This window comes from Sphaeramia orbicularis, chromosome 4 (genome assembly GCF_902148855.1).
Source record: "Sphaeramia orbicularis chromosome 4, fSphaOr1.1, whole genome shotgun sequence".
NCBI lineage: Eukaryota > Metazoa > Chordata > Actinopteri > Kurtiformes > Apogonidae > Sphaeramia > Sphaeramia orbicularis.
The window spans coordinates 55,383,135-55,398,893 of NC_043960.1; the positions used below are offsets into that span (position 1 = coordinate 55,383,135).

Here is a 15,759-nt window from a genome sequence, read left to right on the forward strand (position 1 = left end):
AAACATAAACACATCCTGGTGTATTCGTCCAAGTAGGGCTGCACGATTTATCAATTTTAATTTGAAATCGGATTTTTTAATTAAGACGATTTTTAAAAAAGGGAAATCCTCTAATTGATTCCATCTCTCTCGTGCCTCCAGGTTACCGTAGGCTCCTCCTCCTATCCGTGAGAGTGGTCTTTCACAGAAGTCTGTGTGTTTACCATATTTTGTCATATCTACAGGGTGGGGAAGCAAAATTTACAATGAACATTTAGTTGTTTTTTCTCAGCAGGCACTACATCAATTGTTTTGAAACCAAACATCTATTGATGTCATAATCATACCTAACACTATTATCCATACCTTTTCAGAAACTTTTGCCCATATGAGTAATCAGGAAAGCAAACGTCAAAGAGTGTGTGATTTGCTGAATGCACTCGTCACACCAAAGGAGATTTCAAAAATAGTTGGAGTGTCCATAAAGACTGTTTATAATGGAAAGAAGAGAATGACTATGAGCAAAACTATTACGAGAAAGTCTGGAAGATACTATTAAAGAAGAATGGGAGAAGTTGTCACCAGAATATTTGAGGAACACTTGCGCAAGTTTCAGGAAGCGTGTGAAGGCAGTTATTGAGAAAGAAGGAGGACACATAGAATAAAAACATTTTCTATGATGTAAATTTTCTTGTGGCAAATAAATTCTCATGACTTTCAATAAACTAACTGGTCATACACTGTCTTTCAATCCCTGCCTCAAAATATTGTAAATTTTGCTTCCCCACCCTGTATATATTGTTTAGTTTTTGATGTGGATTTGGAGGACAAGCCTCGAATCAACCTGTTACAACAAAGCCACGTGTGTGTGCCTGTGCTTGGAGGGAATTACACATATGTCCCTTTTTAATCACAAACTTTGGCTCCTCATTACACTGGACCACCTGAATCCATTTCCACCGAACCTCACTGTCCACAGTAGAAGAATGAAAAGACAGATACAGCTGTTTTTGGGCAGAACCAGAGCAGCTTGGAACACTAAATAAACACTTGTTTTTCTCTCGCGCCAGAGTTGTCCTGGTAAGTGAGGAAGTAGAATGCAATGATTGCATATTTGTGGTCAAAAATACAGAAGTGACAAAGGTCTATGTGGACGTGTTCTGGAGTCACTTCCATGAGTCAATGTCCAGTTTCCAGACACTTGATCCCTTTTCACTGGTGTGAACTTCATCTGTTTCCAGTCCTGAGCTGTGGACACAAAGACCTGACAAAGGACGAACTCAACAAACAACTAAATAAACTAGTCCAAAATATTGACATTAGTCCAGAATTATAGTTCAAAGTAACACTGACACAGTTCATGTATAAAAGCTGTGTTGGACCTGGTCTAGGGGAACCTGAATGGAACATAAAAGTGACTCCCCTCTGTGACCACTGCCAAAGAAAACCCACAAAACTAGTTTATTCACAAGAAAACAAAGAAAAACTACAGATGTAACAACAAACCAAACCCTAGAACTAAACCCACTGAATGTAAAGAAGAAAAAGGAAACCACATCCAACAGTGAACCAACCTAAACTAAACTAAACAGCTGTTCACTCTGAACTAAAAGACAACTGTTGAATTTAGGAATGAACAAATATTCACTAATGGACCAAAACATGAACCACATATTAATGAATCACAACATGGATCTGAGTTGTTTATGTTGGATCCAATCAAAACACTGGAACAGGTGTGATGTGTAAACCTGAAACCATCATCCCATAAATACTGAAACAACACTTTAATGGAAGAAGGAAACATTTAAGATCCAGAAAATAATGTTTAAGATAATGACAATGAGGGAAAAGGAGGAAAGAGTTTATGTCATTATTACATTTAATTTAATAATAAAATTAAACTATTATTCAATGTATTTTACAATTAAATGTCTTTAATATCATTTAACTTAAATCCACCAACTGTGACTCCTACTGAACTCTACATCTGACCTCACACTCCACCTACTGGACAAAAAAGGAAACTACAACTGAACAGATTCATTCAAAGGCAGACGAATAAAATGAATAGAACACAAACATGACTTCAACATCTGTGGTAAATAGACTCATTTCATTTCAGTGATTTTACTGATTCATTTTTTATTATTATTTTTTTCCACATAATGTCACATCGTTCAGGATCTGATTGGACCAAACCTTTATCTGATCTTCTGGTAGATGATGGTTCACCATTATCCTTCAGGTTTGAATGTGTTGGACAGTTTTGAACCCAGTTTTAGTCATTTCTTCTCCTCAGTTGTTTTATTGGACTCAGGTCAATAATGGGACTCTTCTGAAACACATTCACATCTGTTTTTCTGACATGGTAGTGTAGTAAATGAGAAGGTACTCACATCAGTTCATGAACCTGTAGAAACTGAAACATATTCATGTGTGCAGTAATTATCCAATGGAAGGATCTGATCTTCATCGTCCACAGGAAGTGTCTCCACAGTGGACGTCTGCAGACATACTGTCCTGTCAGAACAACAAAGACAGAAATACCTGAGTAAACCACTGTGTGTGTGTCTGTCTTTACAGATGTTCAACCTCTGAAGCGCAGCAGCAGCTATGAATGGCTACCACCTAACAGTAAGTTAATACTTTAATAAAACTTAAATTTCCAGGTTACAGTCCCAACAGACATGTTTAAAGACTTTTATAAGTTCAATGATTATTGATCTTGTGCAGCTTTGCTACTGATTATAAACCAGAATAGAACTAACATGAACAGAGGTGAATATAAAGGCAGGATGTGAATGTATGTGGTTGAGACACATTAGTCTGACCAACAGGACTCAGTATTTACACTCATCAGTCCATGACACTGAGTCAGCAAACAGTTCAAGTCATCAGACAAGGCTTCGAATCAACTCAAACACAGTCCTTTAACATCTACTAATCATTCAGCATTTACATTATTTGTCATTTCAGTGTCTGAGCTGAGGGTTGTTCTTCTGGGGAACAACTGGTCTAAGAGGAATTCAGTAGGAAACCTGATCCTGGATCAGTATGTGTTCTATGACAAACCCACCTCCTGTATGAGAACCAGTGGAACAATAAAAGATAAAAATGTCATCATCATCAACACCCCAGATCATCTACTGTCTGACATCTCACACCATGAGCTGATGAAGTTCATAAAAGACTGTTCAGATGCTTCACATCACGGACCTCATGTGTTCCTGCTGGTTCTACAGCCTGAAGACTTCACTGAAGAACACAAACAGAGAATAGAATCAGTCCTTGAAAACTTCAGTGATCAGTCATTTAATCAAACACTGGTTCTGATTTCACCAAGAAAACAGAGTCCAGGACGCACAGAAACCTACAGACAACGTCCAGCTGTAAAAGACATGATCAGAAGATGCAGATACAGACATCTACAGATGGAGAACCTTCATCATGATGAACTGTTAACACGACTGGGTCAAATAATGAAAGAGAACAACGGAGAACATCTGAGCTACAAAGAATTTGAGGAAACACCGTCTTGTTTACCAGGTGATCATGAGGACCTCAAACTGAACCAGACAGGTTTTGGTCTCATGGGTGCTGTTAATAGGGGGGGGGCTTAATATCAAATACCACATTAGCCCTGATTTTCTGATGCAACAAGATGTTCTAAGCACTCCTGTGTAATTTTTTTTTTTTCATCCCAACCCCCCCCCCACCCCCGAAAATTACTTTTTTAACTCTGAAAATCTCACCTTTCACAGCTTCTCCACTCTTTTGTCCAGTGCAGTGTATAAATATGTTCATGATGGACCATTTAATGATCTTGTCAGTGCCATATTGTATCGTAAGAGTACTTTGTACAATGAAAAGTCTAATGTCAAGGTCATGTTGTAGGTTAAAGGTCACCAAAATGCCAAGTTTTTAAAAAAATTCATACCATTCCGACATTGGTCAAATCTGTCCTCAGTTCTGTTCCCTCTGGTTTCCTGGTGGGATCCCCCCAGGCCTTTGGCCCTTTAAAGACACATTAAGGACTAAAGATTAAAACATGGACATTCCATTTGAATTTGCCGCCATTAGTGTGGAGGGAAACACTAACACTTCATTCATTCATTCATTTTCTGAACCCGCTTTATCCTCACTAGGTCTCTTGGAGCCTATCCCAGCTACTTATGGGCGAAGGCGGGGTTCACCCTGGACATGTGACCAGTTCATCACAGACTGAACACATAGAGACAAACAACCACTGTCACATTCACACTTATGGGTGATTTAGATTAACCCACTGACCTATCAGTGCATGTCTTTGGATGGTGGGAGGAGCCAGAGTACCTGGAGAGAACCCACGCAGATACGGGGAGAACATGCAAACTCCACTTAGAAAGGTCCCACCCCCATGGACTGGTGTTAGAATGGAACCCAGGACCTTCTGTCTGTGAGGCACCAGGTCTATCCACTGCACCAACAGGACATATACATGTAAACGTCAAAGTCATGTGAAACTACCGTTTGTTCTTTTTGACATGTCTATATGGAGAATACATGAAGTAAATAGTTGTGTTGAATGGGTCTTATTGAATGTCAGTTGTTTGTGGTCAGTAGATGTGTTCTGAGGAGAGAACCTGAGCCCAACATTTGGAAGAACCCACATTAACAACTGAATTCCATCAAATATGCATTTTGGACCATTTGGGTGACCTTTGACCTATAATTGGACCTTTTGTAGTGCAAAGCACTCTTCAGACATGACATGTCTCACAAAAAAACATTGAAGGGCCCAGCATGAGCAGATTGCTACATTGTACTTTATCAAAAGTGAAGATGGTTTGAAAGTTGACAAAACCCCCATGTTTTCAGGATTGAAAAATTAATTTTTGGGGTGGGGGTGTTTGGGCTTGATTTGAATTTTTTTCACATTTTTGTATTCCCAAGACATGTGAGCATTAGAAAATCTGGGCTAAAGTTGAATCTGAAAATGTTCCTGAAATAAGCCCCCCCCCACCCCCCCCCCCTACTGTTAAAGATGCTGATAAGAGGAGGATCATTTATGATTTTATTGTTTAATTCTGCTGATGGTAATAGTGTTATTTTGTTACAGGGCTGACTGCGGTAAAACATGTCCAATCAGACTTCTCTGTCTCTGGGACAAACCCTTCATCTGACAGTGAGTAAAATCCTCCCTGTACTGTTTGTCTAGTCCAGACTGAGCACCGTTAACTCTGCCATATACTCAGTTCTACAGGTGTATTTATGTATAGATACAGTAGATATTAGAAATAGAGTCATATGGACTCAGACGTCACTGGGGTCAACAAGGTCAGTGTCAGGTGTTGTGGAACCAGGACATCCTGATGTGAAATGGACAAATGGAACCAGACAGTCATGAAGCAGGGTGGAGAACATCATACTGATGGAGTCCTACTACAGTAGTAACCCCAGTGAGAGGGGATAGATGCAGATAATGAACAAGACATCTACACTGACCAACAAACAGATACTAGCTCAGTGTTCTAGTATCAGAAAGAAGACGTTTCTATCACAGCTACAGCAAAGCTCTAGAACATACCAGAACCTCCTCCATGGTTCCCAGTAGGTACAGCCTTCTTTTCTTTGTTTCATGTTTGTATCTGTGGACACACAGATGATGTAACTCACCAAAAAAACTACAGTTTTGTCTCATTTGTCCAAAGGACATTTTCCCAGAATCTTTGTGGCTTGTGAATAATCATTTTGGTAAATTCCAGTTTCCTTTTTTATGATAATCTTTCAACAGTGGAGTCCTCCTTGGTCATCTTCCATTCAATCCACTTTGGCTCAAACAGTGACAGATGCTTCCATCTGAAACTGATGGACCTGGACTTTGGAGTTCAACTCTAATCTCTTTTGAAGTTGTTCTGGGTTCTTCAGTTACCGTTCATATAATCTGTCTGTTCAGTTTGTCATCAGTTTTCCTCTTGTGGTCACATCCACAGAGGTTATCTACAGTCAGTCCTTGTCCTGGTCCATATTTCAGTTGAACAGGCCTGAACATGACACCTCAGCAGATCCAAACTGACATGCAGCCTATTTCAGACCAGAGACCAGATCATATCACACAACAATGTGGACGTGTTCTGGAGTCACTTCCATGAGTCAGTGTCCAGTTTCCAGACACTTGATCCCTTTTCACTGGTGTAAACTTCATCTGTTTCCAGTCCTGAGCTGTGGACACAAAGACCTGACAAAGGACGAACTCAACAAACAACTAAATAAACTAGTCCAAAATATTGACATTAAATAGTCCAGAATTATAGTTCAAAGTAACACTGACACAGTTCATGTATAAAAGCTGTGTTGGACCTGGTCTAGGGGAACCTGAATGGAACATAAAAGTGACTCCCCTCTGTGACCACTGCCAAAGAAAACCCACAAAACTAGTTTATTCACAAGAAAACAAAGAAAATCTACAGATGAAACAACAAACCAAACACTAGAACTAAACCCACTGAATGTAAAGAAGAAAAAGGAAACCACACCCAACAGTGAACCAACCTAAACTAAACTAAACAGCTGTTCACTCTGAACTAAAAGACAACTGTTGAATTTAGGAATGAACAAATATTCACTAATGTCCCAAAACATGAACCACATATTAATGAATCACAACATGGATCTGAGTTGTTCATGTCTGTAGCCAATCAAAACACTGGAACAGGTGTGATGTGTAAACCTGAAACCATCATCCCATAAATACTGAAACAACACTTTAATGGAAGAAGGAAACATTTAAGATCCAGAAAATAATGTTTAAGATAATGACAATGAAGGAAAAAGGAGGAAAGAGTTTAGTTCATTATTACATTTAATTTAATAATAAAATTAAACTATTATTCAATGTATTTTATTATTACCTTCGCCAAGGAGGTTATGTTTTTGTTGGTGTTGGTTTGTTTGTTTGTCTGTGTGCAAGATAACTCAAAAAGTTATGGACAGATTTGGATGAAAATTTCAGGAAATGTTGATACTGGCACAAGGAACAAATGATTAAATTTTGGTGGTGATCGGGGGTGGGGGGGCCCACAGGGGGGGTCCACTGATCTGCCTTGGCGGAGGTCTGCGCTCTCCAAGTACTTCTAGTTAAATGTCTTTAATATCATTTAACTTAAATCCACCAACTGTGACTCCTACTGAACTCTTCATCTGACCTCACACTCCACCTACTGGACAAAAAAGGAAACTACAACTGAACAGATTCATTCAAAGGCAGACGAATAAAATGAATAGAACACAAACATGACTGCAACATCTGTGGTAAATAGACTCATTTCATTTCAGTAATTTTACTAATTTTTTTTTTTTATATATATATATTCAATTTCACATCGTTCAGGATCTGATTGGACCAAACCTTTATCTGATCTTCTGGTAGATGATGGTTCACCGTTATCCTTCAGGTTTGAATGTGTTGGACAGTTTTGAACCCAGTTTTAGTCGTTTCTTCTCCTCAGTTGTTTTATTGGATTCAGGTCAATAATGGGACTCTTCTGAAACACATTTACATCTGTTCTTCTGACATGGTTGTGGAATAAATGAGCGGGTACTCACATCAGTTCATGAACCTGTAGAAACTGAAACATATTCATCTGTGCAGTAATTATCCAATGGAAGGATCTGATCTTCATCATCCACAGGAAGTGTCTCCACAGTGGACGTCTGCAGACATACTGTCCTGTCAGAACAACAAAGACAGAAATACCTGAGTAAACCACTGTATGTGTGTCTGTCTTTACAGATGTTCAACCTCTGAGGCGGAGAAGGAGCTATGAACTGATACCACCGAACAGTAAGTTAATACTTTAATAAAACTTAAATTTCCAGGTTCACAGTCCCAACAGACATGTTTAAAGACTTTTATAAGTTGAATGATTATTGATCTTGTGCAGCTTTGCTACTGATTATAAACCAGAACAGAACTAACATGAACAGAGGTGAATATAAAGGCAGGATGTGAATGTATGTGGTTGATGAGACACATTAGTCTGACCAACAGGACTCAGTATTTACACTCATCAGTCCATGACACTGAGTCAGCAAACAGTTCAAGTCATCAGACAAGGCTTCGAATCAACTCAAACACAGTCCTTTAACATCTACTAATCATTCAGCATTTACATTATTTGTCATTTCAGTGTCTGAGCTGAGGGTTGTTCTTCTGGGGAACAACTCGTCTGAGAGGAATTCAGTAGGAAACCTGATCCTGGATCAGAATGTTTTTGAAATTGAACTCACCTCCTGTATGAGAACCAGTGGAACAATAAAAGATAAAAATGTCATCATCATCAACACCCCAGATCATCTACTGTCTGACATCTCACACCATGAGCTGATGAAGTTCATAAAAGACTGTTCAGATGCTTCCCATCCTGGACCTCATGTGTTCCTGCTGGTTCTACAGCCTGAAGACTTCACTGAAGAACACAAACGGAGAATAGAATCAGTCCTTGAAAACTTCAATGATCAGTCATTTAATCAAACACTGGTTCTGATTTCACCAAGAAAACAGAGTCCAGGACGCACAGAAACCTACAGACAACATCCAGCTGTAAAAGACATGATCAGAAGATGCAGATACAGACATCTACAGATGGAGAACCTTGATCATGATGAACTGTTAACACGACTGTGTCAAATAGTGAAAGAGAACAATGAAGAACATCTGAGCTACGAAGAATTTCAGGAAACACCATCTTCTTTACCAGATGATCATGAGGACCTCAAACGAAACCAAACAGGTTCTGGTGTCATGGGTGCTGTTAAAGATGCTGGTAAGAGGAGGATCATTTATGATTTTATTGTTTAATTCTGCTGATGTTAATAATGTTATTTTGTTACAGGACTGACTGCGGTAAAACATGTCCAATCAGACTTCTCTGTCTCTGGGACAAACCCTTCATCTGACAGTGAGTAAAATCCTCCCTGTACTGTTTGTCTAGTCCAGACTGAGCACCGTTAACTCTGCCATATACTCAGTTCTACAGGTGTATTTATGTATAGATACAGTAGATATTAGAAATACAGTCATATGGACTCAGACGTCACTGGGTTCAACAAGGTCAGTGTCAGGTGTTGTGGAACCAGGACGTCCTGATGTGAAATGGACAAATGGAACCAGACAGTCATGAAGCAGGGTGGAGAACATCATACTGATGGAGTCCTACTACAGTAGTAACCCCAGTGAGAGGGGATAGATGCAGACAATGAACGAGACATCTACACTGACCAACAAACAGATACTAGCTCAGTGTTCTAATATCAGAAAGAAGACGTTTCTATCACAGCTACAGCAAAGCTCTAGAACTGGCACGTGCAAAGCAGGGGGCCAGGGGGGCTTGAGCCTCTGCCGGTTTGATCCTCTGCCTACAAGTGCCCTTTTTACTCATTTTTTTTTCTTCTTTTCTTTTTTTGCGCAAAAAACTGCATGACTAAAATTTTCGTGACTAAAATTTTGATCAGTGATAATAAATGTTAAGAGTGGTTTAATTCGGCTGTCACTGGACCTGGTCATGGTGCCCTTTCATCTCTGTCACGCCGCGCCCCTTCCTCCCATGCAACCTTGCTTGCAACACACACACACATATGCGCACATGTCATGCGGTCTGGAGAATCAACGAGGATGAAGCACCGTGATTCAAGGTACATGAGAGTCCACCCCACTATCTGCCCAAAACATTCACTGGTCGCTTTTGGTCCTGGTCCTATTCTTCAACAACTATAGTTTTGGGGCCAAAACCTGATCGTGAGTAAATAATTCAATAACATCGTCACGTCATGGAATGAGTTCACAGACTAGCACACTCTAACAGCTGGGTGCCCACCTGCGTCTCAGTCCTCGCTGAAGTAGGCACACATATTTGCTTATGTTTTATTTCTATAAACTGTTGAGTTTTAGCCGCAAAATTGTAACACATGGTAATAGTCCTCACTTGCTGAAACAGTCACTTTTTCTTCAGTTTTCTCTGTTTTTGCATAATACCTTTAAGTTTACTCTGAGCTTTAATGAACATCTACATGATCAGTAAATTAAATATAGAGTAAAGTAAGTGATTTACACTGAAAAATGCAAAACACAGAGGTTTTTATTTTAATAAATGGTGATAAATTACATGAGAAACATTAAAAAGAGAAAAAAATCATTTAGAAGCTGCCATAAAAGTACCACTGGGTCTTAATGGGTTAAAATGTGCTTAAGTAATTAAATTCTGCGAAACCAATATAAAATTGCATAAAAAGAAAACACATCCAAGTCTTCTTCTCATCCAATACCTAAATGCGGCCCTTTTGGTGTACAAGAGTCATAAACTTATGTAAAATCCCCTGACTCTTTCATCAGTGCCAACACTTTGACATTTCTGGTTTTGTTTCAGAAACTGCTGGATCGATTATCGTAATATCTGTGTTCACCTCAAACATCTTGAGTGAATCTTATTTGAAATAACCACAAACCTCCACAAATATTCCCATCAACCTGGTCAATATTAAATGATGCAGCTATAAATACTACAATCTAAACTTTATTATTATCATGTAATGTTAAATGGTTTGGCTTGGGTTAACACTTCCTCTACATGGTTATTTCTTAACTGTGGAAAATCTAAATATCATCATAAATATGTCCTATAATGAAAAGAAACTAAATATTCAATGTTTCACTGTAAAAGTAGGTGTAAAACCAGATGTAAAATGAAGGTATTTCTAGTTCTTAACATTCACTGTCATGCTTTTATACATAATTTAACATCTGTTTTTAAGAATTTGTCTTGGACTTACACTGCAAAAATCCAAATCTTACCAAGTGTATTATTCTCATTTACTAGTCGAAATATCTCATCACACTTAAAATAAGACATAATCACCTACAGAGTAACTTGTAAGGGAGATTAAAAAACAAACAAACTTGTTTTTAGACAATGGAGCTAGAAAATGTTATTTCAAGAAATCTGACTGAGATAATGTTCACTTGTTCCATTGGCAGATTTTTTTGGTGAATTGAGCAAAAAAAAAAAATCTTGAATTAAGCATAAAAATCTGCCAATGGAACAAGTGAAAATTATCTTACTAAGATTTCTTGAAATAAGATTTTCAAGATCAATTGTCTAAAACCAAGTTCTTATATCTCTCTGAAAAGTTAGTCTTTAGGTGATTTTGTCTTATTTTAAGTGTGATGAGATATTTTGACTAGAAATGAGAAAAATACACCTGGTAAGATTCAGATTTTTGCTGAGTATTAACACACAGAAACTTGTACACATTACATCTTTATTTCCACTTATATAGAAACTGAACATCAAAAGAAACTTATCACATATTCTATGTGATGCCATTTCACACCATTTTATTAAATATGAAAACAAATTCTTTCTTGTTCTTAAAAACATTTAATCAACAAACAAAATACAACAAACAACAAAACAGTGGATGAGTATCCAGAGGATAATGTAAAATATGACAAAGGGTAGTTCAACAAAGTTCACATTTAGCAACAAGTAACATTATTAATCCACAGCACGTCACAGATCTCAGTCCCATTGAACATCTGTGGGATATTCTTGGTAGATCCGTGTATGCTAGGCGTCCAGCACCTGGCAACCGCCAGATGCTCATCCAGGCCCTTCAGGAAGAGTGGGACAACATCCCCCAAGATGGGATCAGGAGGTGAATCCAGAGTATGTGCAGAAGGTGCACAGCCTGTGTCAGGGCTCAGGGAGGACACACCCAGTACTGAGAACATTGATCTGGACCATTTGGTCAGTCTTTGACTTGCTGTGGATTAATAATGTTGCTTGTTGCTAAATGTGAACTTTGTAATTGGTGGTTATTCGTTTTCATGTGCCCTTTTGGAAGTTTGAGCCCCTGCCCCTTTATAGCTCTCTGCACGGCTCTGCTCTAGAACATACCAGAACCTCCTCCATGGTTCCCAGTAGGTACAGCCTTCTTTTCTTTGTTTCATGTTTGTATCTGTGGACACAGAGATGATGTGACTCACCAAAAAACTACAGTTTTGTCTCATTTGTCCAAAGGACATTTTCCCAGGATCTTTGTGGCTTGTGAATAAACATTTTTGGAAATTCCAGTTTCCTTTTTTATGATAATCTTTCAACAGTGGAGTCCTCCTTGGTCATCTTCCATTCAATCCACTTTGGCTCAAACAGTGACAGATGCTTCCATCTGAAACTGATGGACCTGGACTTTGGAGTTCAACTCTAATCTCTGTTGAAGTTGTTCTGGGTTCTTCAGTTGCCGTTCAAATAATCTGTCTGTTCAGTTTGTCATCAGTTTTCCTCTTGTGTCACATCCACAGAGGTTATCTACAGTCCCATGGACCTGAACCTTCTGAATATGTGCAGCTGTAGTCACAGGAACATGGAGCTTTTTTCAGATGACCTTATAGCCTTTACCTTCAACAGGTCTTTCGAACCTCCTGAGGAACAGTGACTACTTTTCACCCTTTAAATAGTCAGACTGACTGATGATAAGTTTGAAGACAAATGTGATGTTAATTACAGGACAAACCTTAGTTTAACCCTTTCATGCACTGTCCACTCCAGTGGACAGTTCTTCTCCAGCTGTTCTCTTGTATATTAATGGCTTTTGTTGTTTTAGTTTCATATCAGCCAACACAGTGGACGCTTATGCACCATCCCATACACTGTAATTCAGATCATTACTGTAACTTTACTGTTCTTGAGAAACCTGATCTGCACTAACATGTCTGAGTGTAAATCAATTGTTATTTGTTAGACAAGAAGGTTTTTTTTTGCATATTATCTCCATGAAGTGAGTAATTACTAGCATTAGAATATGTTAAAATGTGAGAAGACATCGGATTAGCAGCATTAAAAATGTTTTTATTTCATTGTTTTCATATCACTTTCTGATATTGGGTTTTATACACGTTTCTTTACTTCAAAAATTAAATGCATGGATATTTTTGTAACTTCATCGAAAAAAAAAAAAACTTGATCGCATTGTTTGTTTCATGGCTAAACACTGAAGAAAAAAATCTTGACTAAGGTTCTCATCATTCGTGCATGAAAGGGTTAACATGTCCCTGTGGTCCAGTTCATTTCAACCTTTTCTAAGTAAACGTCCTTCTGTCCTCTGCTGGAAATGACCCATGACTTCAAACCTATCTGATGCCATCTTGTGTAGGTTAGAAACACCTGACATCTCCTGGACCTGCTCCACAAGCTGGAGAGATTCTGTTACTGAGGAGAATGAAGCATCTCTGTTCCAAAACCTTAACCCATCTGTTTTAGACCTGCTCCTGTTCCATCGCTGTCCTTCTGAGTCTAAACATCATGATGGACTATTCTGTCACTTCACTGTCAGGGTCTTTGTTGTAAAAACACAGAACAGCTGATTAGGTAACACTGCCTTTAGAATGAGGGAAAAAACAGAATTGTTTGACTTCCTGTGAGATTAGAAAACATCTCATGTGAGAAAACTCAAACTCAATTAGTTTTTCTTGTATAATTCAATCATAATACAATGTTGCGTCAAATTTAAGAGGAGGATGAGACGATTGTGATTGTGCAGCTCCATCTACCTCAAAAAACATTTAGGAGAAACCTTAATATGAAACTTTCACTTTATTAAATCAACTAAATTTTTCCTCCATGAAGAGGTGGGCGATATATATCTCCTACGATAATATCGTGAATGTTGATTTGACGATGTGCATTTTTATGTTATCAAGTATTCATACTGCTGTTCTGAAACGCTGTGTCTATCCATAGATGTTCTAGTAAGCAAGTAGAATTTTCCAGCATTTTTTGTAAAAAAAAAAAAAGAAAGAAAAAGAAAGAAAGAAAGAAAGAAAGAAAGAAAGAAAGAAATTCACATTTTAAAGGATATTGTCAGATTATTGTTATTGGGAAATTTTTAAAAATCTGGATTTTTTTTGCCCATATCGCCCCCCCCACCTCCATGTTTATACAGGTTAACTGTTATTCATGTAGTTAATTAGGCCCAAGCCAAGTAACGCCGGCGCAGGGCCTACTGATACCGCAGTGAGCGCATGGGGATGAATATGCCCATGACGCGGTCGTATTCACGGCAGTGAGACCTTTTCGAGCATGCACACTACCAGTCAAAAGTTTTAGAACACCCCAATTTTTCCAGAATTTCATTGAAAATTATGCAGTTTAATGTCTCAGTGTACTCTGAAATTAAAGCATAGAATAAATAAACAACAAGTTAAAAAAGAAATAATGGAATCAATTTAGAAACCAAAATGTATTCTACACTTTGGACTCATCAAAGTAGCCACCTTTGGCAGATATAGCAGTTGAACACTCGTGGCATTCTTTCTACAATGGAAATCAAATATTCTTCATAAAGTTCTTCCCAACTCTGTTGCAGAAGTTCCCATAAATGTGTTGCACTTGTAGGTTGCTTTGCTTTCACTCTTCTGTCCTGTTCATCCCAAACCAGCTCCATGGGGTTTCAGTCTGGAGACTGTGCTGGACACTCCATGTTTTCAAGCGGACCATCTTGTTCTTTTTTCTCAAGGTCGTTCTGGCATAGCTTGGACTTATGTTTTGGGTCATTATTTTTCTGTTGGATGAACCCCTGACCAACTAGGCACATCCCAGAGGGTACTGCATGGCATAGCTGCAGAATGCTGTGGTAGCTGTTTGGGTTCAGGGTGCCATTCACTCTGTACAAGTCACCGACCCTGGATCCAGCAAAACAGCCCCAGACCATCACACTTCCTCCTCCATGTTTGACAGTTGATGTCACACACTGAAGAACCATCCTTTCACCTACTCGACAGCGTACGTAAGTCCTGCAGGATGAACTGAAGATTTCAAATTTGGATTCATCAGTCCAGAACACCTTCTTCCAGTCTTCAGTAGTCCACTGGCGCTGTTTCATGGCCCAGGCAAGCCTCTTTTTCTTATCCTGAAGTCTCAGCAGTGGCTTTCTTGCTGCAACTCGACCCATCAAACCTGCAACTGTTCAGTCTTCTCTTCACAGTTGAAACTGAGACTTGCTTACTACGACCACTATCTTCTCTGTGCTTTCAGCTGTTGTCCTGTCAGTCTCCTCTCACTCCAGCTGTTGTTTCTCATAAACTTGTCTTCTGGTTCTGTTGTGTCTTTGGCTCTGCCAGACCTCCTCCTGTCAGCAGTTCCCAGTCCAGTTTCTGAGTGCCTTTGGATGGTGAAGGAAACTGGACTTACTGACACCTGGACTTTCTTGGACATTTCTCTGTAGGACAGACCTACATTTTTAAGTGTTCTGATGCTCTGTCTCTCTTCTATCATTAATTGCCTTTTCCTCTTTTCCATTTTTATAGTAACACACTACTTTCTGCAGTACAATACTGTTCAAATAATGCTCACAACAGTGTGGTACCAAAGTGTGTTCCAACACTACTTTTATTCAGACACAGGGGGTTGGAAGGAATTCACAAATGTTGGGACACCTGGAGGAGTTGGTAGCACCAACTTTCCAGGCTTGAATCAACCTCCATTGCTGCAGAACTGCTTTAAGTTGTTAACCCATTTCTTGTTCGCTGAAAAAGGCCTTTTGTATAATTCTGAAATGTACATTATTTTTCAGTTTTGTTTAACCTTACCTTTTTTTTTTTTTTTTTTACCTCTAGCAGTTCACCACTTACCTTTGAACCATTTCAAGCCGTTCATTGGACTGCAACTGCTTGAATTTCAATGCAAAACTGGAAAAATTGGGGTGTTCTAAACCTTTTCACCAGTAGTGTACATGTCATGTACA

At 38.8% G+C, this 15,759-nt stretch overlaps 1 protein-coding gene across 28 annotated transcripts in view; it reads left to right on the forward strand.

Moving 5' to 3' along the window:
- The window catches only part of LOC115417777 (uncharacterized), a 192,250-nt gene that overhangs the window by 36,508 nt on the left and 139,983 nt on the right, over nt 1–15,759 (forward strand). For 22 of the 28 annotated variants that reach the window (XM_030131872.1, XM_030131861.1, XM_030131864.1 and 19 more), the window contains 6 exons: nt 2,566–2,616; nt 2,959–3,528; nt 5,081–5,146; nt 7,754–7,804; nt 8,151–8,786; nt 8,856–8,921. In XM_030131872.1, coding sequence (XP_029987732.1) covers nt 2,566–2,616; nt 2,959–3,528; nt 5,081–5,146; nt 7,754–7,804; nt 8,151–8,786; nt 8,856–8,921 — 1,440 coding nt within the window. The remainder of the gene's footprint in view (nt 1–2,565; nt 2,617–2,958; nt 3,529–5,080; nt 5,147–7,753; nt 7,805–8,150; nt 8,787–8,855; nt 8,922–15,759) is intronic. The other 6 variants (XM_030131888.1, XM_030131875.1, XM_030131866.1 and 3 more) reach the window with 4 other exon arrangements.